The 23,227-nt window shown below is 39.3% G+C and overlaps 1 protein-coding gene across 4 annotated transcripts in view; it reads left to right on the top strand.

Annotated features, from left to right (window-relative positions):
* The window catches only part of thsd7ab (thrombospondin, type I, domain containing 7Ab), a 277,249-nt gene that overhangs the window by 226,743 nt on the left and 27,279 nt on the right, over positions 1-23,227 (top strand). For all 4 annotated transcript variants that reach the window (XM_030157281.1, XM_030157284.1, XM_030157282.1 and 1 more), the window contains 4 exons: positions 6,799-6,914; positions 7,425-7,542; positions 18,686-18,831; positions 20,442-20,616. In XM_030157281.1, coding sequence (XP_030013141.1) covers positions 6,799-6,914; positions 7,425-7,542; positions 18,686-18,831; positions 20,442-20,616 — 555 coding nt within the window. The remainder of the gene's footprint in view (positions 1-6,798; positions 6,915-7,424; positions 7,543-18,685; positions 18,832-20,441; positions 20,617-23,227) is intronic.

The following is a 23,227-nucleotide window of genomic DNA, read 5'->3' as shown; positions in this document are numbered from 1 at the left end:
GGTTCGGTTTGTAAACAAATGGATTGTTTATGGTGGAGAACTCTTCGAAATTGTTCATCGTGAGAGAAGAGAATCAGGTGCGTAATCACAGAAAGACTTACGGATTCATGATACTTAGGCTATGACTGGTGAAAATTGTGATGAAAGTCATACGCAGCTTTAAGGTCTCGCGGTCTTACTGTTTTTTTGTTTTTGTGTTTTTTCTTTTGAGCCTTTAAATTATGGGTGAAAAGTGTGCCGTAACGCAAACGATTATTGAACATGTACCGGGTAAAATATTACTGAAAATTGATCAGAAATCCCTTATACTACTTCATTACAGCAAAAAGTAATCCATTATTGCAAAGCATTACTTTTCTAACAGGTTACTCCCAACACTGGTCACGTCACAGTACCTATTAACCTGTGAGCCAGTAATTAACTCTTCTATATCAGACTGAACGATGTTTGATGTGAATAGAGACATTTTACCGGGTGACAGCAAACCCACAAAATCACCCAAATCTGCCATGTCCCTCAAGTCTACAGAGTGTGTAAGTGTGTTTTGGCTCATTGCACTGGTTTTACAGTCTGCAACTTTACCGACTGATTTCAGACTCTCATCGATCGGGTCGCCAGTAGCAGAATGACAGTTATTATGAGTAATAAAAATCTGATTAACTTAATTTACACTGTCTGCTCGAGACCAAAATCCGGCCATATGAAGTTTGCAACAAGGTAGTGAACACTGAGCATTTGGCAGCTGAGGAGGAACAAAAGACAGAGCTCAAAGGAGGAATATTGGACACACATTGATTAGCAAGGAATGTTAGTTATATTTATGGTCAGAGACTATCAACCGTGGAAATACGCAAATTTTTCCCTATGATTCATCAGCATCTTTGAGGTAATAATGTCAATCACCTTGTTTCTCTTAATATTTACAGCCAAAGATAGTGTCAATTAATACAGTAGCTTTAAAAAAGCACTAATGTGGTTCCATTCTGAATCAGGAGTAGATGTGCAGAGATCACCTTCTCACCACAGCCATCATGTAAAATTTTCAGATAAAAAAAAATAAACTTTTCAAGAAACATCAGGCAACAGGGTGCGACAGCGCACTTCTGTGTGTTCCCCTCTAAAAAGCTAAACACATCATAGTTGTTTCTCAGTGCCAGAGGTTCAATTTGAAGTATAAAGAATTTTTGACTGTAGAAGAGTTTCAACACTTGTGTCATCTTCTTGTGTTTTGTCCCGATGCGTTATCATTGCTTTAACCACATATACATCAAGCTACAGCAGGAGTTCACTTTTTTTTTCATTGTGACTTAGATTCACCTGTTTTCCTGAGTGTTCCCTGAATCGTGCCTCCCTCTCACCTACCTACTCAATCTGCATGTACCCAGGGTGGTAAAATCAACACCTGGCAAATGTTTACAAAATGTAGTTCAGTAAATATGACATGGTATTTAGTTGTGCTCATGTCACTTAGCTTATGAGCACTTATATACTGACTTTTATTCTATCTTTTACATAGTCACCAATCAGCTGTAACACTGTGACTGCTGACAGGTGAAGCGGCATTAATGTTGATTATTGTGTTCCAAAGGTGAGTGGAATATGCATAATTCAGTAATAAGTATAATTCAGTGAGTGGAACATATGAAACAGCAAGTGAACATTTAGTACGCAAAGTCGATGTGTTGGAAGCAGCAAAACAATATCAGTGACTTTGGCTAAATTGTGATGTAAATGACTGGGTCAGGGCATTTCCACAACTGCAGGTCTTGTTGGGTGTTCTTATCTGCAGTGTTTAGTACTGACCAAAAGCCTGTCACTCCATTTCAACAATATCAGTGAGAAATAGTCCAAAAGAAACTGCCTGCAACTACCTGTATTGCTCTGAAATGCAAGATATAATAAGATAGAAATGACTACAATATGTAGTTCAGAGCTACTTTCACATGATGTTAATTTCTACAAAGGAAGCTACCTTAGCACACAGTTAGCAAAGACAATTGAATATTAACCATAGCTCATCTCTTCATGGTGTTTTCCACAATTTCAGTATATCAGAGATATTCCAAATGCAAAAAAAAGAAGCAAAAGCAAATATTTGTAATTATAGATGTGAAGCATTAGAACAGAAAGTATTGCAGTATTTGAGTGCTGCTCAGAAACTCTGTCCTCCAAAGGTTAGATGCTAAACAGTGTCAGTGATCTTAGAGTGGTTCTCAACTAATCTCACCTTGGGAGACACTTATTTTCCCCTGGTCATTAGGTCACGGCCCGCCTTTACAGCATTCAACCAAAGCAAAGTCTGGCGTATTTACATTATTAGCTTTCTGCAGGAGCTGTTTAGATTCTAAACATGTTAACACAACCAACATTTTTGTTGGTTTTATGTTCTCCTGTCCACTAATAAGTGTAAGTGAACTTTAATCAATTTTTAATCCACTCAGGGTCATATTTACACTTCAACAGAACAAAAACATCAACAAAACTTGAATGGCCACCTCTCAATCAAACATTACTGTGACAGTGTCTTTTGATGCATGTCTACTGAAATAACTGCACACTCTGTAACCTGTTCAGAACTCCATGACCTACTTTTGGGTCTCAATCCACCAGTTGAGAATGTTGGGTTTAGCACATAGATGTTGGCAAACAAATACTGTGTTTCTTTTGCAGTGTTACTACATTACAATTTATTAGTAGCTCACAAGACATTGTCTGTCCACCCACAGTTGTTGTTGTTGTGTTCGTTGTCGTCATCATCGTCTTTGTACTTGTTTTTGTCATTGTCTTTGTCACCATTAGCAATTTCTTCAAACATCTTCCCCGATGAAACTAATGGTCAGATTCATTTCAAAATTTAGTTGTAACTTCCTTGGGACAATGTCTACAAAGTTTGTTCACAGTTTTGAGAAATTTAGATTTTTGAATTTTTTACACATATTTTAAATATCAAAAAAAAAAATTAAAATTTGCTTCTACGTATATTGAGCCAAATTGTGATGGCTTATAACATGGAAAGATTAGAGATATCAATATAGTTACTATTGAGCACTGATTGGAAGTCATATAAAGATTCAAGGTCCATGGCCTTTGATCTTGAGTGACCTTGAAGGGTGAAACTCAGGGTCATCAGTGTCTAGATTTCAACAATCTTATTCTCCGAAACTACTGGCCAGATTAATTTGTAACATTTATGTAGCTTCCTTTGGACAATGTCTACAAAGTTTGTTTGCAATTTTGAAAAATTTGAATTTTGGAATTTTTTTGACAAATTTTTCAAGGATTAAAATTTTGCCTTTACTTATGATGAGCCATATTTTGATGGATAATAACATGAAAATGCTTAGATATATCAATATAGTTACTATTAACACTTTCAGTGCCATGGGCCGATTAAATCGGCTTTACGAAAACAACCTGTAAAGTGCCACGGGCCGATCAGATCGGCTTTGGAGAACACGCCATATTTGTGTACAAACAAACCATCCACCCCCATTTCTTTCTCACATTTCGATGACGTTCTTTCTGTGTCCCCCTTTTGAGACCAAGCAGACGGGAATTTGAGGTCACGCGACCGAATAATATTTTTATATCTTTTTAATGTTTCTTATTCTCCGGTGTTTCATCAGAGGGAGCCCTCCATGCCGGGGGGCGGCTGTGGACTCCGGGGGCTGTGGCGGCGCCTTCTCTCACTGGGGTCCGCTCCTTTCTGGTGGGTGAGGGTCCCAGTTGGCCCTCTCCCACTAGTTGGGATGCGGGGCTGTGTTGCTGGTGCCTGGTCGCCGGGGTCGGCGGCTGCCTCCTGGTGCAGATGGCTCCCTGAGACAGCGCCTCCTAAATTGATGTTTTACTTTTACTTGTACATTTTTGTTCTGGTCTACCCATGCTCAGTCAGTCTTCTTAAGTATGTGTGAGCTTGTGGGTTTGCATGTATATGTGGGTTTGCATGTATATGTGTGTGTGTGTGCGGGTGAGTGGGTGGGTGTGGGTGGGGGGCGGTACTGATTTTTAAACTGATATGTAAAGCACTTTGTGCTACAGTTTTTAATGTATGAAAAGTACTATATAAATAAAGATTATTATTATTATCATTATTATTATTATTATTATTATTATAAATTATGCAAATTACGATCAATAATGAATCGGCTGCGTCCGGTGCGTTTTGGATCTAATCAGCAATCGGTCGGATGTTACCGAGCGGTTTCCTGCAGGATTCTTCAAATATTATGAAAACGACGCGAAATACTGAAAAACGGCCAAATTCTGTGGCACTTTTAAGGCTTATTATCCCCTTAACTGTCTGGCACTTAAAGAGTTAAGCACTGATAGAAGCCATGTTGGACTTTAATTTGTTGAGTTATTTTCCAGTGAAAGTACCACCCACTTTTGTTGGGAGATTGATCTCCAGCATCGACACCTCAAGACTCTAACATAGCAGCAGAATCTAACAGCCTTACAAATTCAAGTTGTTATTGATTCTTAATAGAACATGCTGGTGAGCTACAGGACCATTGGTGCTATTTTTCATTTATGTGGTATCATGAGCTGTGTAAACAGTGGACACCACGAGAGGACTTCAAATCTGAAGCAAGTTAGTGTGAGGTGTTTTCATTCAGTATTGCTTTTAAATATGTATTCTAGTCCTTTCTATGCATTTGTATTTGATTTCTTTACTAGTATTACACATTTCCTATTCCTATTTCATTTGGAATGTCTAGAGTGTATGTCATGAAATAATGGAAAGATCCCTTTACAACTTCTCAGACATCATCTACACAGTATATTATTTCTCAGCCTGTTTATATATCTGTGGTCAAAACCTTCAAACTTGTCAATGTCTTCTCTGTGTGTAGCCTAGCTATACTACATGTAGCATGTGGATTCAACAGTGAGGAAGCTCTTCTACACAGTTAAATCCACATCTCTAATTTTGGCTTCAAAAAAGAAAAAAATATCACACTTTCATTAAAACATTAACTACATGCTGCTGGACTGCCACTTGACAGGTTTATTTCTAACATCTGATGTAGGACTGGACAGAGGCTCTTCTTGGGACAGTTTTAGCAAAGGGTCAGTAGAGCAGCAATGTCCTGCTCCTACCAGTTGGCCACGGGACTTTGTACTGGAAAAAAGAACAGTCAATCAGGCACGACACAAATAATGTTTGAATTGGGTCACCAATTACTCATATGACGTCTGTCTATTTAAAATCTAATGTTGCAGGTCAAGAAAATTGAACTCTAAAACTTATTTAGACTACACACCTAGAATCCTGTAATTGTTGTAAAATGTAAGTCTCTCTCTCCACAGTCTCCACAGAGCTGCTGAATGTGTCTCTGTAGCTTGGAGTCATTTTCACCTCTTTTCATATTTTCCTCATTTTTCAAAGAACAAGGTTGGGACCCTTTTCATGGTGACATATATCACCTGAGATGACAGATGCAGTTCATGGCACCATTTCAAAACCTAAATATACTTCACTATCATTAAGACTTTCTTGTCATGCAAAATGATCTTTTAAAATCAGAAACATCAGATATGTAAATGATGACACAGTCCAAATTAAAAAATGACTGAATGATGAATGAATTGTCCGTCATACTGATGTCTGTCATACTGTTATTTCTAAATCAGGTCCTGCGGACCGACAGATTGGGAGTTTGATTCTTCTTTCCACTATGTTGTTCTTGTATGTTACTTTCCTCTATGTTGACATTTTACTGTCATTATCATTGGCAGTGTGGAAAAACTTTCACCTTTGCATTGCGTATGTTGGAATTTCACTGATCAAAGCTGCAGGGGTAGAACCAGCATCCCCCATGACAAAGGTGATCTTCTGCCCAAAGAAGAATCCTTTTTGGCCCATAGTTGATCAGTGTATTTGTTAGTTTTCCTTATTTCTGCCCCAAACCTTCAGGTCATGTATAGGAAAAGCAAAAGACAAAAGAATAATAAACATAAATATTGAGTTTTAGTGCTGTAAAAGTAAATTCACTTTGTCATGTCTCATGTCCTCTCATACAACTCAAATTACAATATGCCAAGATTAGAGATTATGTGTAACTTTACTGATCCCACAACAGGGAAATTCATAAATGGTAAATGGTCAGTACTTATGTAGCGCTTTTCCATACTTTTATGGTGCCCAAAGCACTTTACAAAACCTCACATTCACCCATTCTCACACACTCATACACCAGTAGGCGGCTGCCACCATGCAAGGCCATGCAAGGTGCTGTCAGACCTTACTGGGAGCAATTTAGGGTTCAGTGTCTTGCCCAAGGACACTTCGACATGTGGCAGGATTTGAACCACTGACCCTTCGGTCATTGGAAGACCCGCTGTACCCGCTGACGCCCTGATTCACCGGTCAAGGCAGCAACAGGATAAAGTGCAAGCAAAAAACAAACAATATAAAAAATAATAATAGTAGTAGTAAGTAACCAAACTCTATAGACTATATATTTAATTACGTATTTACCTTTATGTAAATATAAGTAATAATATGTTTTATAATAGGTTTTCCCAGGTATGTTCAAAGCTATCAAGCACTGCAGCTTTCAATGTTTACAGCAACTTAATTTTTCACTAATTTGCCTTCAGAAGTATAGTTGGTTGTTGGAAATGGATGTGGTTCTAAATGGTGAAACTTTTCAAATGTTCATTTTATTATTAAGTTGTCTGATTTGATTAATATAGGAGCCTTGCATTTGTGACAGTGCCACAGAGTTCATTTCATGCACTTATCAAAAGTAGCTGCTGAAAGAGTAAGTGATTTTATTTTTCTTTCCTCTTCAGACTGGAGCACATGTCAGCTGAGTCCGAATGCTGTTTGTGGGAGTGGGATCAAGACACGGATGCTCGACTGTGTTCGCAGTGATGGCAAATCAGTGGATATTAAATTCTGCCAGGAGGTGAGATTTTTTTTATCCTTTCTTTTGCATGTTTTTTGACACATTTTTCTCAATGACTTAATCACATCACTCATCACATTGTATTATTAGTGTACCTCTCCACAACTATTAGGCCCAAAGCAACATGAAATATTCACAAGCATAGATTGTTGTGGGGCTTCAGGCTGAGTGTTTTATTCATTCATAATGTGTGTTGGTCTCTGTAATTGTAGCCAGCGGCCTGTGGCAGAGCTGTCCACACAGCTATTTAACCCCTGGCCCTCTTCATCATCTGGCTCATTCACAAAAACACATTTTGACAGAACAGCTTTCGCAGCAGCCCCAGTATTCCAACTGCACTGGCTCAGTGCCGCCCCTGTCCCCAGCCTGAACAAAGCCTACTGGGAATTGGAGTGCTTGGAGGTCGATCTGGCATCTGTATGCAACAGATTGGATGAATGGGCTCTGACTACAAGTGTGTTGTGAGTCATTTGCTGATCACCTTTTTTCATTTCCTAAACATGTCTGCAGTTGAATCTGGAGAAGACGTGGCAGATGAACATCTCCTGTGTGGTTGAGTGTCCTGTCAACTGCCAGCTGTCAGAGTGGTCAGCCTGGTCGGAGTGTTCACAGACCTGTGGACTAGAAGGTAACTTTCACACTGAAAGACTTTTGCTCAACCTGGGATTCCAAAACATACATGACATGTATCTAACACCTAAGAGTCATTTCTGACAAGGCTCACATTAATGTATCACTAAAAAGATGCAAGAAACAAACCAAACAGCACAGAAATTATTATCTGGTGTTTTCATCTCTCATTAAGCTCATTCAAATTTCCATGAAAGGGCTAGCTGGTTTGTTACTTGATTTCCATCTTATTGTATTTCCAGTAGAAACCAGGGAGGCCTCTTCGTTCCCAAAAGCCATGTGTACCTGTACAGCACCAAGACAGCATGGTAGCTTACAAGGTCTCTATGGGCAAAATCACAATTTGAGAAAGTGTTTCATTGGATGTAAACTTACAATCATGATATGCTTGTCCAGTGATGCCACAAACCTAGCATACAGTGCGACTTTAATTACATTATTAATTAATGGAATATGCTGAAATATCCTTTAATGGAATCATGGTTTATGTCACATAATATAGTTATTCTGTTCAGGTCTCATTTGGTTGTCCATGGTCATGTTGAGTGTGTGCAGGATGAATTTTGCAGCCATGAAGACATTTAGCTCACAAAGTTTCAGTTACTGGTGACAAAAAATGCTGGGTTAATAAGACATTTTTTACTGGTGAAGTCTCACCAAGAATTTTGAAAGTCGCAACAGTAGCTGCTACAGTTAGTTTTTTGTTCCATATGACTTGTTGCTAATGAATGTTTTTGTAAAAGATACAAATAGAGAAAAGAGAAACAGTCAGTGGCCAGCACAAGAAGTCTATGGTTGTACTAGACGGCTCTGCATGCAGGTGTTCTTATTAGGCCCCATCTGTGTCAGGCTTGTTTGTGAGCAGACTTAAAGCAGTGTATGTGTAAAAGCACATGAAAGTTTTGAAGCAGTGGAGTTGTGCAAATTATGATAAAATATAAAAAGAACTTCTTAGACAGCTCAGAGACAGTCTTATTTCAAACACTTCCTGCTCCCACTGGAGGAATTTGCCATTAAAAACTTAAAAACTAAAAGAAAAAAAGATGCTGAAGCAAAAGGGAGGAAGTGTTTGTTTAAGAGCAAATGATTGTGTTACAGTTCTGCCAAATGACCAGCGATTATTTGTTCCGCTGGTGTCTGGTTGTTGTTGTTGTTCCAGAGGTTGACAAAATTGATTCGGTCCCATTATATCTTCCTGCTCCTCAGGGCTGTGGGGAGCGCTTTGAAGAGGAGACACCACAGCAATAGTTGCTAAATCACACAGAATAAGATAAAAGATTAGGGAAGGTTAAAGGAGCAGGAGGAGACCTTCTTTTTCTGTATGTTTGTGTGAATTTGGCAGGGGATGCTGTACACTTTTTAAAAAGTGGTAAAGGTGAGCAGATTGCTGGCTCGGTGGCATGGAAATGAAAGCGGGATATGAAACAAATGACAGGGTCTGAGCCGAACTGGGTGATGTAAAACAGACAGGAAGGTTACATTTTAAAGTGTGTGTGCTGGTTTGTGTAAGTGGATGCAATGTGTTAACTCTGCACTTAAACCCAGCAGTCTCTGAGGTGTTAGCTGCTCTGATTTATTGGATTTATTTAGGAGAGGTTGGTGATTGCTGTGAAACTAAAGGCTTTTTACTCAAGTGGATCAATAACCAAATCAAAATGGTGGAGAGGGAAACAAAAGCGCAGGACTTCATGCTCTGCTAAGTAAAGTGCTTTTGTGCACAGCAGGATTCATTTAACACATTCAAAACAAACACATACACATGGTTTTCAAATTATCTATTTATATATGCTTCTATGGAGGACCCCAATAACCAAATCCATTTGCTTTCATTTTAAACAGACCAGTCACTTTGCACTGTTAATAATGGCATTTATTTATTTGTTTATTTATTTAGAAAAATCACAAGCACCAAAGGGCTCAGCAGATATCAAATCAAATATTATTTATATAGTTTTATTTTTTATATAGTTATATTATTTATATATACAAATCATAACAAAGTTATGTCATGACGCTTTACATATAGATGTGGTTGAAACCAGACTCTCAAGCCAATTGACAGAACCCAACAGAATCCTCCAGGAGCAAACACTTGGTGACAGTGGCGAGGAAAAACTTCCTTTTAACAGGCAGAAACCTTGAGCAGACCCTGACTCCTGGAGGATGGTCATCTGCCTTGACTAGTTGGGGTTAAAGAGAGAGGGTAGAGGAAGATAAAAAGAGAGAGAGAGAGAGAGAGAGAGAGAGAGAGAGAGAGAGAGAGAGAAGAGAGAGAGAGAGAAGAGAGAGAGAGAGAGAGAGGATTGAGGCAGAGGGGGAGAAGCGGGGAAGTAGGGGGAGACACATGGATGCACAGCAAACCTGACTAGAACTGTTAAAAAGTAGAACAGCTGATGCCAGTATAATTACCAATAGCTAGAACAAATGTCCATAACAGTCAATACTACTACAACAAATACAAGTATTAACGGTATATATACTACTACTGCAACTGTTAGTACAAATAATAGAAACCTCTACTATCTATGCAACTATATAGGAAACACTATCACAACAATATGAATAAGTGAGTGATGACAATGAAGGCAGGAGAGAAGAATGACCACAGCAGCAGATCCAGGGATGATCCAGGGAAAACTTGTGAGATGATAAAACATAGAGAATCTGGGGAAGAAGTCAAATCAGTAGCATGTACTTGCTGGGGCCTGAATAGAGGAAAAGATTAGGAGAGAGAAGGTCAGAGAGGAGGAGGAGCAGAGAGGAGGTCAGTGTACCATGATGAGTCTCCCAGCAGTCTAGGCCTATAACAGCATAACTAAGAGCAGCCTGAGCCGGTCTAACTGTAGGATTAATCAAAAAGGAAAGTTTTTAGCCTACTCCTAAACATAGAGAGGGTGTCTGCCTCCCGGATTGAGGCAAGGAGGTGGTTCCACTATAGCGGAGCTTAATAGCTGAAGGCTCTAGCTCCCGTCCTGCTTTTGGAGATTCTAGGAACCACCAGTAAGCCTGCATGTTGAGAGCATAGTGCTCTAGATGGATTGTATGGAACTAAGAGCTCTTTCAGATAAGTAGGTGCCTGGCCATGAAGTGAGGAGGAGTATTTCAAAGTCTGTTTTAGATTCTACAGGGAGCCAGTGCAGAGAAGCGAACACAGAAAAATATGGTCTCTGATATTGGTTCTTGTCAGTACATGGGCACAAGCATTCTGGATTGACCTAAGGGTCTTTAAAGACTTTGTGGGACAGCCTGAGAAAAGCGAATTACAATAATTTAGTCTGGATGTCTCGATTTACTGGTCAATCTACGTTCCTACCCTCACTTATGGTCATGAGCTTTGGGTCATGACTGAAAGGACAAGATCCCGGATATAAGCGATCGAAATGAGTTTCCTCCGCAGGGTGGCTGGGCGCACCCTTAGGGATAGGGTGAGGAGCTCAGTCACCAGGGAGGAGCTCGGAGTAGAGCCGCTGCTCCTCCACGTCGAGAGGGGCCAGCTGAGGTGGCTCGGGCATCTGTTTGGGATGCCTCCTGGACACCTCCCTGGGGAGGTGTTCCGGGCATGTCCCACTGGGAGGAGACCTCGGGGAAGACCCAGGATACGTTGGAGGGACTATGTCTCTCAGGTGGCCTGGGAACGCCTCGGGGTCCCCCCGGAAGAGCTGGAGGAGGTGTCTGGGGAGAGGGAAGTCTGGGCATCCCTGCTTAGACTATTGCCCCCGCGACCCGGCCCCGGATAAAGTGGAAGAAAATGGATGGATGGATGGATGGATGGATGAATGGATGGATAGTCTGGATGTAATAAAAACATGGATTAATTTTTCTGCATCATTTTGTGTTAAAATATGCCTGATTTTGGCAGTATTACACAGATGAAAAAAGGCAATTCTAGAAATCTGTTTTATGTGTGAGTTAAATGATAAATCCTGGTCAAAAATAACACCTAGATTCCTCACGGTGGTTCTGGCCTCCAGGGTAACACCATCTATGGTGACTGGGTACTTAGACACTGCATCCCTAGCAGTTTTTGGGACAAGCACAATGACTTCAGTTTTGTCTGAGTTTAAGAGCAGAAAGTTGTTGGGCATCCAGTCTTTAATATTTTTAATGCACTCCTGTAGTTTAGTTAGCTGATTGGCTTCATCAGATTTAATAGATAAATATAATTGGGTATCATAAGCATAACAATGAAAGCGGGGTCCCCCTAAAGTCAAGAAACGGTATTGTCTGTAGTAACTGTCATAAAATCTCTATCTCGGTAATGCTTGCACATTTGTTGACAAGCCATTGATGCCAGCAAACTTCCTGAGGCAAGACAGGAGACATACTGATAAAAATTTACTAGGGTCTTTCTAAGTGAGACATGATTAAAATCACCCAATATAAAGTTTGGAGCCTCTGTTGAGATAGTGTGCAATCTCTGTACAACATCAAAGAACAGTACAGAAGGCAGAATTGGCATTTCCCCTTGCAAAGTGAAAGTGAAACTTAAGATGCGGTACTAATTCCTCTAGGTCTCCTGCTGTTGTGAAGCTCATTTACCTTTGCCCTACCTTCTGAAACTTTGCAAACTTTACTTTGAGGGGGTAGGATGTTTGTCTTTTTTTAAATGTTTGTTTTTTTTCCAGTTCTAGGGGGGCAAACCCCCCTCTAACTGGGAAAGGAGGGAACTCCCGGGGCAGGTAAAATGGGTGTAACGTCACTGACAAAAGTTCAATGTCTGGTGTAAATATTTGTTCTCTGATAATTCCAGAGCTACAGTATCATTCATTAATATACAGGCATACCCCACTTCCTTGTGTTTTACCCCTTACTTCAGTATTGCGGTTCAGTTTGAAGGGGGTCCCAAAGCCATCAATGGCAAAATTGGAGTTGTGGTCCTATTTGGTAAGCCATGTCAATAAAGTCAAAGTTGAGTCAACTAGTCGTATGATGATGTCATTACATTGATAGCAGAGGAACACCACAGACACACAGCCATTCAAAAATAAGCAACTTGTACTAATGTTCACTGTAACATTAACAATGTACAGTAAAGAGCAGAATAAAAACTTGCAAGACATAAACATCAAAAGTCTCTCTCAGACGTTTTAACCCTACACCATAGGCTAACACCTTGAATTTTCTTTTAAATTTAAGTGAACAACATAAAGTGGGAAAAAGTTGAGACAGCGGCTGCCAAGACGCACAGCATGTTTGAGAAAAGAGCGCATTGTCTTCATGAAATAAATGAACAGAATAATCCAAACACACTGTCTGTCCAAATTATTATTCAATATTGGGCGTGCTTGCTTGGTTCACAGAAAATTACATTGACGATAGTTTTTCTAGATCACAATCAATTTAGTAATCCTACTCCGAGTCATCTTCTTCCTTCAGTCTTGGCCTTGCGCTACTGATGCGGGGTCAGGGTTTTGTTTTTTTTTTCAACCCACTTTTGTGGAATTATTTAACCCACCCTGCAACCAACCCGACCCAGGTCCGCTGATCCACACATCACCACCTTGCGCTCCATGTTTTCATGTAGAAAGATCAGCGTATTGACATTTGCTAAATGAAAGCTTGTGTGCTGTTGGGTGACGGGAGGGAGAGAGATAATAACAAATGACTAGTTGACTCCAAAGTAACGCTGACTTGTGCCACAGACATCAATGCATCGACAAACCGGCTTTTCTGTTAATGCCCTAGTCTATAGTTAGCTGTAACTGCTGGGTCAAGACTGGGCTTTTTAAGAAGACGTTTGATTACAGCTACTTTAAAGGACCTTGGTACATAGCCTGTTGATAATGACAAGTTAATCATATTAAGGAGGTGGATGCTAAGTAAAGGTAAAGCATCTTTAATGAGTTTTGTTGGAATTGGGTCTAAGAGACAGGTAGACAATTTAGATGAAGAGACTATTGAAATTAGCTGACTGATCTCTATTGGAGAAAAGCAATCCATAAAACCAAATGGTTCAATAGTCAACTCTATGGTTTCTGGGTCTGAAGGATTTAAAGGTGGTCTAGAATTTGTGGAGGACAGGAGACCATTCATTTTATCTATGATGAGCAAAATCTTATTATTGAAAAAGTTCATAAAATCATTGCTATGGAGGGCTGCAGGTATACTAGGCTCATATGCGCTGTGGTTCTTTGTCAGTCTGGCTCCAGTACTGAAGAAACCTATGATTGTTCTTATTTTCCTCTATTAATGATGAATAATAAACTGCTGTAGCAGAACGAAGTGCCTTCCTATATTTATTTAGACTGTCCTGGCAGGCTGAATGGTGTTCTATTAGTTTAGTAGAATGCTTCTTTCTCTCAAGTTTTCGAGTATGCTGCTTTAATTGCAGAGTATGAGAATTGAACCAGGGAGCTTGCTTCCCTTGTTTTATAATCTTATCTAGGGATGCACTGATACGAGTATTGGCATCGACTCCGATACTCAGTGTGTGTACTTGTACTCGTACTCGTAAAAGATATCCGATACAAATGCACCGATACCGTTTATGGCTGTGTGACATTCACAGTTCAGTGCAGCAGGTACGCAGCGGTGGAATAATGTGTGGGGAGTGTGAAGAGTGTGGAGATTTTTCAAAATAAATGACGATGATAAAAGTAACACTGACTGCAAGTAATGTTAAAGACACAGACAGATACGGACGAAGCGTTCTGTCCGTCCTCTGTGTACATTCCATCCATTTTCCAGGTGCTGGCACATGCATACCCAGAATGAGAATACCAGCTGGAGTACGGAGCGGTGCAGACCCCCACCAGCGGAAGTGAAAACGAAACTTATCGCTCATTTATCTTTTCTCTACCTGCTGAAGCTTCGCTTTTAAACCTTACTAGCGAAAACGCTGCAGTATTAGTCTTACCTCTGTCGTCTCCATGTTTGTTATTACTGACTTTCTTCTTCTTCTCAAAAAAACTTTACTCTTCTTCGTGGTATTTGTCCAGTATGGTTAATTAAGAGCGGCGCCCCTTGGTGGATTAATTGAGAAATGCTCATTCCAACACATTAAATGTCAGTAGCAGCACTTTTTTCCAGTCAGACTAATGATAACGACAATAAAGCACATTTACAAAAGGAACTAAGAACTGGAATGGGATTATTAAGTACTCGTATCGGTACTCAGTATCGACAAGTACTCGAATGTAAGTACTTGTACTCGGTCTGGAAAAAAGTGGTATCGGTGCATCCCTAATCTTGTTTTTTAGCGGAGCGATTATATGTAATGTTTCTCACAGAGAGTCTGCTGTACTATCAACAAACTCATCAACTTAAGATGCATTAAAATTGACTGAGATGGGGAAAGAATCCACTGTGTGATTCAGATACTGTATTAAATTAAGCACTGTTGGGATTTCCTCCTTAAATTTAGATATAGCATGATCTGATACTTGTCTGGTATAAACATTTTGGCAGGAAGGGAATCACTGAATAAGAAAAATTCAAAAGTTATTAGGCAGTGGTCTGAGAGGAGAGGATGTAGTGGAAAGACTATTAAGTCCTCAAGCTCCACACCTTAAATCAGGACTACGTCAAGGGTGTGATTAAAACGGTGAGTGGGTTTGTGAACACACTGAGTAAAGCCTATCGAGTCTAGTAATGACATAAATGTATTACTGAGGATGTCATTGTCATCATCTACATGAATATTGAAGTCTCCAACAATAATTACTTTATCTGTTTTAAGGACTAGACTGGCTAGGAACCCTGATAAAAAAATTCAGTGTATGGACCAGGAGGATGATACCCTATGATAAATAGTATAGGCTGGAGTGTTTTATAGATTGGATTGGATTGGATAGGCTAAGACTAAGACTTTTGAATAAGTTAAAATTTGGCCTGGGTCTCGGGGAATCTGATTATTTAGGGGACTAGGAGGAGTTGCTTCATTTAAGGACACATACTCCTCCTCACAAAGCCAGGTTTCTGTCAAATCATAATGAAAATGATGAAAGGATGAATGATCAAATAATGAAAATGATTAATAAAGTTTTGGAAGATAGAGATCTAATGTTCAGGATGCCACATTTTATTTTCTTGTGCTTTTGAACTGTTGGAGTATTGGTTTTGATATTTATTAGGTTTTGATGTACAGCTGTTTTTCTCCTTACTTCAAATATATTAACTTTACATGTTCAGGGGACAGACACAGTCTCAATAGGGTTTACAGTGGGTGTCTGCTTTGGAAGCTCAGAGAAGTGTATAAGACTGCAACTCTGCATCCTGATCTCAACTCTGGGTCATTACACTCTGGGTCATCACACACAATCACACTCCATTTATCTTGTGTCCTGCTGGTAAATCACTAAGTTACAAAACTGAGAAAACCCTGTTGTTTTTCTATAATAAGAGAAAAATAAAAAGTGATTTGATTCCGAACAGTGACATTTTCCACAGTATTAAGACACAGCTATAATCATGAGAATGGTCATCAGCTGATATCAGAAAGATACATATAGTGTTGTGAAAAAGTATGTACCCCCCTTCTAATTTCTTACATTTTTGCACATTTGTCGCTCTTAAATCTTTCAGATCATCAAACAAGTTATAAAATTAGACAAAAGTGAAAACTAAACATGCAGTTTTTAAATGATGATTTCATTAATTGAGGGGAAAGAGATAATTAAACTTAACTAGCCCTGTGTGAAAAAGTAATTGACCTCTAAACCTAATACCTGGTTGTTCCATATCTGAAATCAATTGTTTACGATAAGTCATACTGAGTCTTATACATGCGCTCGTAGAGGAGGCCTGCGAGCACAAGAAGCTGAGGTATATGGAGCTTGCCGCCATTGCACAGTGAGAATGGAAAATGAGGGTCCTGCAGAGTAGGCTGCAGTGGGTTCGTACAACATCCAGGCAACTCTGGGAGACAGGAGTGTGCGGGAAGGCCCACCTTGCAGGCACTCAAGGACCTCTGCTGAGCTGCTGAAAAGGGGAGTCAGTGGCTGTGGATGAAGAGAAAGGACTCTACCTGGGCCTTCAAGTGAGTAGATGGCATCTAGGGGGTGAACCTGGGATGCTGGGATTTACTACTGAACCTTCTGGAGGTGTTGTGGGCCTATCAGTGAAACACCGTAAAACGAGGGTGCCCACTTGATATCCCAGGGGATGCCACTTGATCATCCCACAGAGTCTCGGTGGTATCTCAAATATGCAAGAAGAGATATTAACATTTAGTCCTACACAACAGATTGTCATCGTGGAGAAATTTTGGCCCACTCTTCCTCACACCATTGGTTTAATTCAGCCACATTGGAGGGTTTTTGTGCATGTACGTTTAAGGTCAGGTCACAGCATCTCAATCAAATTTTAGTCCGGACTTTTATTTTGTTGTTTTAAGCCATTCAGATGTGGATTTATTGGTGTGTTTCGGATCATTGCTGTCATTGTCATTGATCATAGTCCTGCTGCATACCACAGATGCACTTGAGGTGGAGGTCATGAAGTGCTGGCCATACATTTTCCTTCAGGATTTTCTGGTAGAGGGCAGAATTAATGGTTCCATCAATTACAGCAGGTCATCCAGATCCTGAAGCAGCCCCAGACCATCACACTACTGCCATCATGTTTGACTCTTGGTGTGATGTTCTTTTTATGAAATGTTTTACTTTTACGCCAGATGTAATGGGATGCACACCTTCCAAAAAGTTCAACATTTGTCTCAGTCCACAGAATATTTTCCCAGAAGTTTCAAATGTGGTCCTGAGTTCTTTTGTTCTTCCTAGATGAGTTGTCCATATGCTTTTGGAGTAACTTTAGTAGGAAATTGAACTAAATTTTCAAAAACAAAATATGGTTAATCACAATTAATATGTAATGTAACTAGAGGAGGCAGTTACTTGTTCACATGGGAAAATGAAATGGTCATTAAAAACTGCATGTTTATTTACTCAGGTCATCATTGTCTAATATTGTCTCAAAAAAAAAAGTATATATATATATATATATATGTGTGTGTGTGTGTGTGTGTGTGTGTGTGTGTGTGTGTGTGTGTGTGTGTGTGTGTGTGTGTGAAAAACATGCAAAAATGTAAGAAATCAGGAATGGAGCGAATGCTTTTTCACAGTACTGTATCATGAAAAATGTCAAATAATTATCTGGTTAGCTGGTACATTGGAAATACTGATGCTGATCCCCTTCCATCATCCATTCTATGCCCCTGCCTTTCTGAGTTTGCTCGCTGACAGTGGTGAAACCCATTTGTCTCCACCTGATACTGTGTTGTGTTTGGTGCAGTGATATCAAAATATATCTGGTCAATGAAATTGCACATTTTCTTCTGGTATTTTGATGTGAATTCTTGAGCACGGTAGGATAAAAAATAGCTAGTTTTATCCAGCTCAGCCTTTGTGTCCCACCAATAAACAGACTGAATTAGCTTGATTTTTGTGTGTGCATGCGTGTGGCTAATCTTGTATATCACCACATACAGCATATATATGCACTTTCTATCATATATGAGATTCTTTACAAAAAGTATGAAACCCAATAGTAATATTATTTTATTTAACCCCACAGGATGTAGCAATTCCGGATTAAATCTCTGGTATTGAATATATGTTATATGCTTTGCAATCTGTATTATATAATCAGTTTAATATCGAATGGTTCCGAGGTTATACCAACTTGGAAACATTTTACATTCAAATGATAAATGTTGCTGTTGACATCATCTGCTAATGTTTTGACTGAGATGCCTAGCAGCAGAAAATACATACTGTGCATCAAAATCCCAGAATCTGCTGAAAATTTTTTGAAATACTGGTGACCAGTATTTTTCTACTTATGTTGTGATTGGGTAGTGACTGCTGCATATTTAACATCCTACCCACACAACTTTTAACTGGTGGAGTTTACTGAATTTTCCATTGTTCACCTTTTGGCCCATTTAACTCCCAGCACCATCTGCGGTTATGGAGGTTGAACTATTCAGGATATAGAAGCATTTGTAGGAAATGCAAATAGTTGTGTCTGAAGTGTGACTCAGAGTATGAATTTTGTTCTTTGTATTTGCAAAACAAAATGCATTCATGTGTTAATGGTGTTTGTAACTGCAAACCACATGTTAAGTTTTAGTTGAATTTGTGAGCTCCATACACCTGGCATGTGCTACACTGATGGTGTAATTCCCTCTGTGTTTTGTCCAGGTAAGATGTGGCGTCGTCGATCGGTGGTCCAGGCTCCTCAGGGGGATGGTCGGCCCTGCCCTTCCCAGATGGAGCAGTGGAAGCCCTGCCCTGTTAAGCCCTGCTACCGTTGGCAGTACAGTCCCTGGTCGGAGTGCAGGGTGGAGGTATGTCAATAAATCATAGCTTTATGCCATAATCTAGAGACATTAATTATTAATGACTCACATCGATTTCTGTCAGACTCAAGAAAAGCAACTTTGACAGGTCTCTGGCTCTGCTTAGATCAATACACAAGAGTTTGAGCCAAATAGTGGATTGAAGGCAGAAAACTCAGACCCTGGCAACGAATAATGGAGACTTTAGTAGTGATGAACATCCCATCAAATCCCTGCTCATGTAGTTATTTTTAGAGATGTATGATAAAAATCAATCTAATGCACCTTAAAATCTGAATCATTTCCATGTAGACCAATACCTTTGTCAGGATGTTTGGCAGCCTCTACTTTTTTTTTTTTTTTTTGAAAGAAGTCTGCTACATTAGTTTTGACATAAAAGAAAGCATAGTGGGTAGTTTTCTGGAAATAAAGAGATATGTTAGCATTATGAGTTATCTCCATTAAGTCTATTATTTACCAGTGATTGTTGAACAGAAATTCAAGTGCCCCCTGATCCCCCCCATTGTTTTCGATCTAATACTTCACATTTTTCAGGCAGCCATTAAAAGCACATTTCTATTCAAAGCAGCATTTTCATTAAGGATTTGGAACCTTGGCTGACTTGGAGGTGGGGATGGGGGGGGGGGTTCTTTTTACTGGAATCTGATCATTTGTTGATTTTAAGTCCATTTCTAAATTAACTACTACCTCAGTTGCCTACATCCATGGCAACAGCCTGTACACTGATCTCTATCAAGAGGACTGTTTCCTCAGTGAATCTTTGTTAACTCAGAGTTCTTCAATACCTTGCTCTCAACCACAATGTCAGTACTAGCAGATATAAACGTAATGCTAGATACTGTGTAGTTAGTGCATGTCAACCAATGACATGGTCCCAGCACAAAACGGACTCCAACACATATCATTGTACATGTACACAAACCAGGGACATGTTACCTATTGAACCTTTAATAAATAATTTAGCATTTCACACATTTAGAATCAGTATTATTAGATCTGTGTACCAAAACATGGAAAGAGGTTATAGACAAAAGTAAGGTTAAACAACAAACATTTTGCAAAAGAATACAAACCTTCTCATACACTTACAGAATTTGTTATAGGTGCATATTACATCTTGTATAATGGCTGAAACTCTATTAACCCTTTCACTGCAGAACTAGAGTTGTTCAGGTTCTAATTGTAACTTCCCTGTTATAGTAGATGGTGCTCACGTTAAAAATGAAGTGCATGTGTGTATTTTTTTTTAAACCTTTCTTGATAAGTAAGTTGGTCTTCAAAAAGCTTCAAACTTTTAAACCCTTTTTCTCTGTGGTTGTGATTGGTATCTATTAAATAAGTGAACTGGAAAAGTATCAGGGGCTTTTACTACTTTTAAGTTGACTTCATTAAAGGCTGGGGCACTCACTGCTGTACATCAGTCTCGAACTGCAGCTTTTAAGTTGAAATGTGAATATTTTTCACAGTTGGTAAACATATAAAAAGAAATACATGAGTCTTCAGAGATTCACTGTTATCTTATTGGCCAGAGTTCCATTCTGACTACTGTAGCTCATCCTTCTTCCTCTTTTTCTGTGGTGTTGTTTTTTACTCTTTAGAATGTGGTGTGTGGACATGGCATGCGCTACAGGAACCTGACATGCTTTGTGTCGGATGGTTCCATTGACAGCGAGGGCAGCCTAGTGGATGAGGAGCTGTGCAGCGGCCTGGAGCTGGCAATCAACGGAGACAAGAAAATCATACTAAAAGAAGCCTGCATTCTGCCATGCCCAGGTAAGAACACTGCCTTCGAGATCTTCTTCACATCAGATCATTAAGAAAAGGATGCACAAATGACAGAAAACAATCAGAACACTTGCATGTACGTTTGTTTGATGTTGTTGTGTAACATTGTACTGCACAGTACAGACCATGAACACAAATACTTTGGCAAGCCAGGCTGAACCTCAGAGGTTTTCATTTCATTGTTATGTGTGGACTGAAGGTTTGGAGCATAAATGTACATGTGAGATGGGAAAGATTTGGTGCAAATCAATGGTCAAGACATTGCCAAGTCACTGCCATCTTTCCTATCAGACATGAGAGGGATGCTTGTATTTTTGTCCCATTTGTCTTTTTGGTAGAGGTATCTAGGCTTCAGTGTACTTTCTAGCTAGGGAGCTACATGAGCAAAGAGGCAAAGGAAAAGCAGCATGAGAACAAGAAACAATAATGAAAATGGAAGTTTTAAATATTACATTCCCTTTCTCAGAAAATCCTCTTACATTCCACCAAACCTTACACACTGGACTGGACCACATAACTTTTGCTAGGTATATTTATTGTCCACACATCTCTGGTTTTTTATCCACCCTAAATTATTATCCTTCCTTGACTTATTGTGCCCCTGTATTATGATCCATTGTGGAGGAAAACAAGACATCATCCTTGACAAATAACTCTTAATTTATCTTGGATTCATAATTTAAGGTTATTCTGTCTTTATTGTCTCTGTTAGTGGACATTTTACCTTTAACCCACCCAGAGCTATTTTTGCGGCAGTTTCCAAATGATTTATTCTCTCTATTTACCATTTTTAAATGATTTATCACCCTTTATCATAATATTATCCTCTGTATTTTGCATTGTTTTCAGTCAAAATCAGGTATTTTCCATTGTTTAATTTGCTGATCATGAAGATGTTCATAAAAGCTCAAAACAAACTGAAGAAAAAGTGACTTTTTCTGTAAAATATATCAGTAATTGAACATTAACCAAGTGTCTCCATTCACTGTCATTGATGAAACTCCATGGGTTTTACTGGTGAATCGATGTTGTAGAAGATGACAGTGTTTCCACGTTCACTACGGAGCCTCTGAACATCCAAATGGGTCATATGTGATGACCATGAAAGGATGACAAACTGTATTTTAAATCAATTATTTCCATGTATTGATAGGATTGGTGGATCAACAGGTATTAAACATTTAACATCAGTAGATGGTTTTGGTTAACGGTGGATGTTTGGGTCTTTATGGGAGTACATTCTGTTGTAAAATGTACAACAGTGTTGTACATTTCAACACATTTTATGTCATATGTAACGACATGGGCACGTCTGCATAAAATTCAGGTGTGGGTCGACTTTATCATTTGACATGTCATTTTAAAATGAAAATGCATTTGTGAGGATGTCATCTGATTTTAAAATAAGGGTTCAACACTAAACCCAGATGTAACAGTAGACTAGGCTGAGGTACTCACAGCTAATTGAACTTCTCCAGGTTGATGAAGCTACCATACATTCAGCAACCATAACATGGTGTCGTTATAGTAACACCATCTAGGAGCATGCATAGCTTGCTCTGAAAATCAAACTCACATTGCACTGCTACAGCTTAATGAATTCATTCTTCAATATAGAACAAAACACACTCAATGCTTGTAGTCAGTTTAATGAGTACATTATTCCAAAGCTGCTGCCAAAGTGCTTTCAGTTCAGGCTTGGTTTCTCCATCAGTTCATGATCTCTGAAGTCAGAGGAAGGAGCTCACCTGAAGGCAGAATAAATGAACTCAAATTATGTCAGCTCTTATGTATAATTGTGACATTTTATGCAAGTTCACTGGTAGGTGCTGCATTTTATTGCCTGAAGCAACTGAAGCATCTCTGTGCCAAAGTGAAAAGAAGTAACAAGAGTAAGTGTTGTGTTGTACTTTGAAGTGTTTTGTGTATCCACTTCCTCTAGATTTACATTAGCATGAAGTGATTGAGATACAAGACACTATCTGTTTCTTTTGACCTGGCAGTGAGAAGTTTGCTTTAGTAAAAGGTTTTCATTAGCACAGCAGTCAGTCCGTGTACAGGCCTCCCACCCTCCAGAGCTGTTAGTTGTGTTTTTACCGAAAAGCTCGGCCAGGCCTGAGGCACTGCTGTCAGGAACAGTTTTCTCCTTTATGTGTAAAGCGCAAACCATTCAGACCACCTGCTTTTTCAGTGAAATAGACTGAGAAGTAAATCTGAGAGAGCTGTGACCCCTACCATTCAATTCATTCTATTTGTACAACAGAGAAACACTGAAACAAAGTGTGTGATTAAAACACACACAAAGATAAAATAACAAAGTGCAATCAATAATCTGTGTGGGTGAGATAACAAAAAGCCCTAAGGGTCCTTAAAAAAGACAAGATGGCAAGCTGAGATACAACTGCAGTGAATAACAATGTGCAGAGCTGCAGATGACAATGAAGAGCAGATTTCATCTGTTTATTGACCTCACATATGAATGAAGGCACTGATTAAGAGGAGAACACACTGGAGAAGTCTCTTTCACTGCTGATTATAGATAAATGACTGTGAAATGAGATGCTGCATCAGAAAAACAATGTAATGTGGCCTTTAATTT

This window comes from Sphaeramia orbicularis, chromosome 16 (assembly GCF_902148855.1).
Source record: "Sphaeramia orbicularis chromosome 16, fSphaOr1.1, whole genome shotgun sequence".
Taxonomy (NCBI): domain Eukaryota; kingdom Metazoa; phylum Chordata; class Actinopteri; order Kurtiformes; family Apogonidae; genus Sphaeramia; species Sphaeramia orbicularis.
This window is presented reverse-complemented; position numbering and strand designations above follow the sequence as displayed.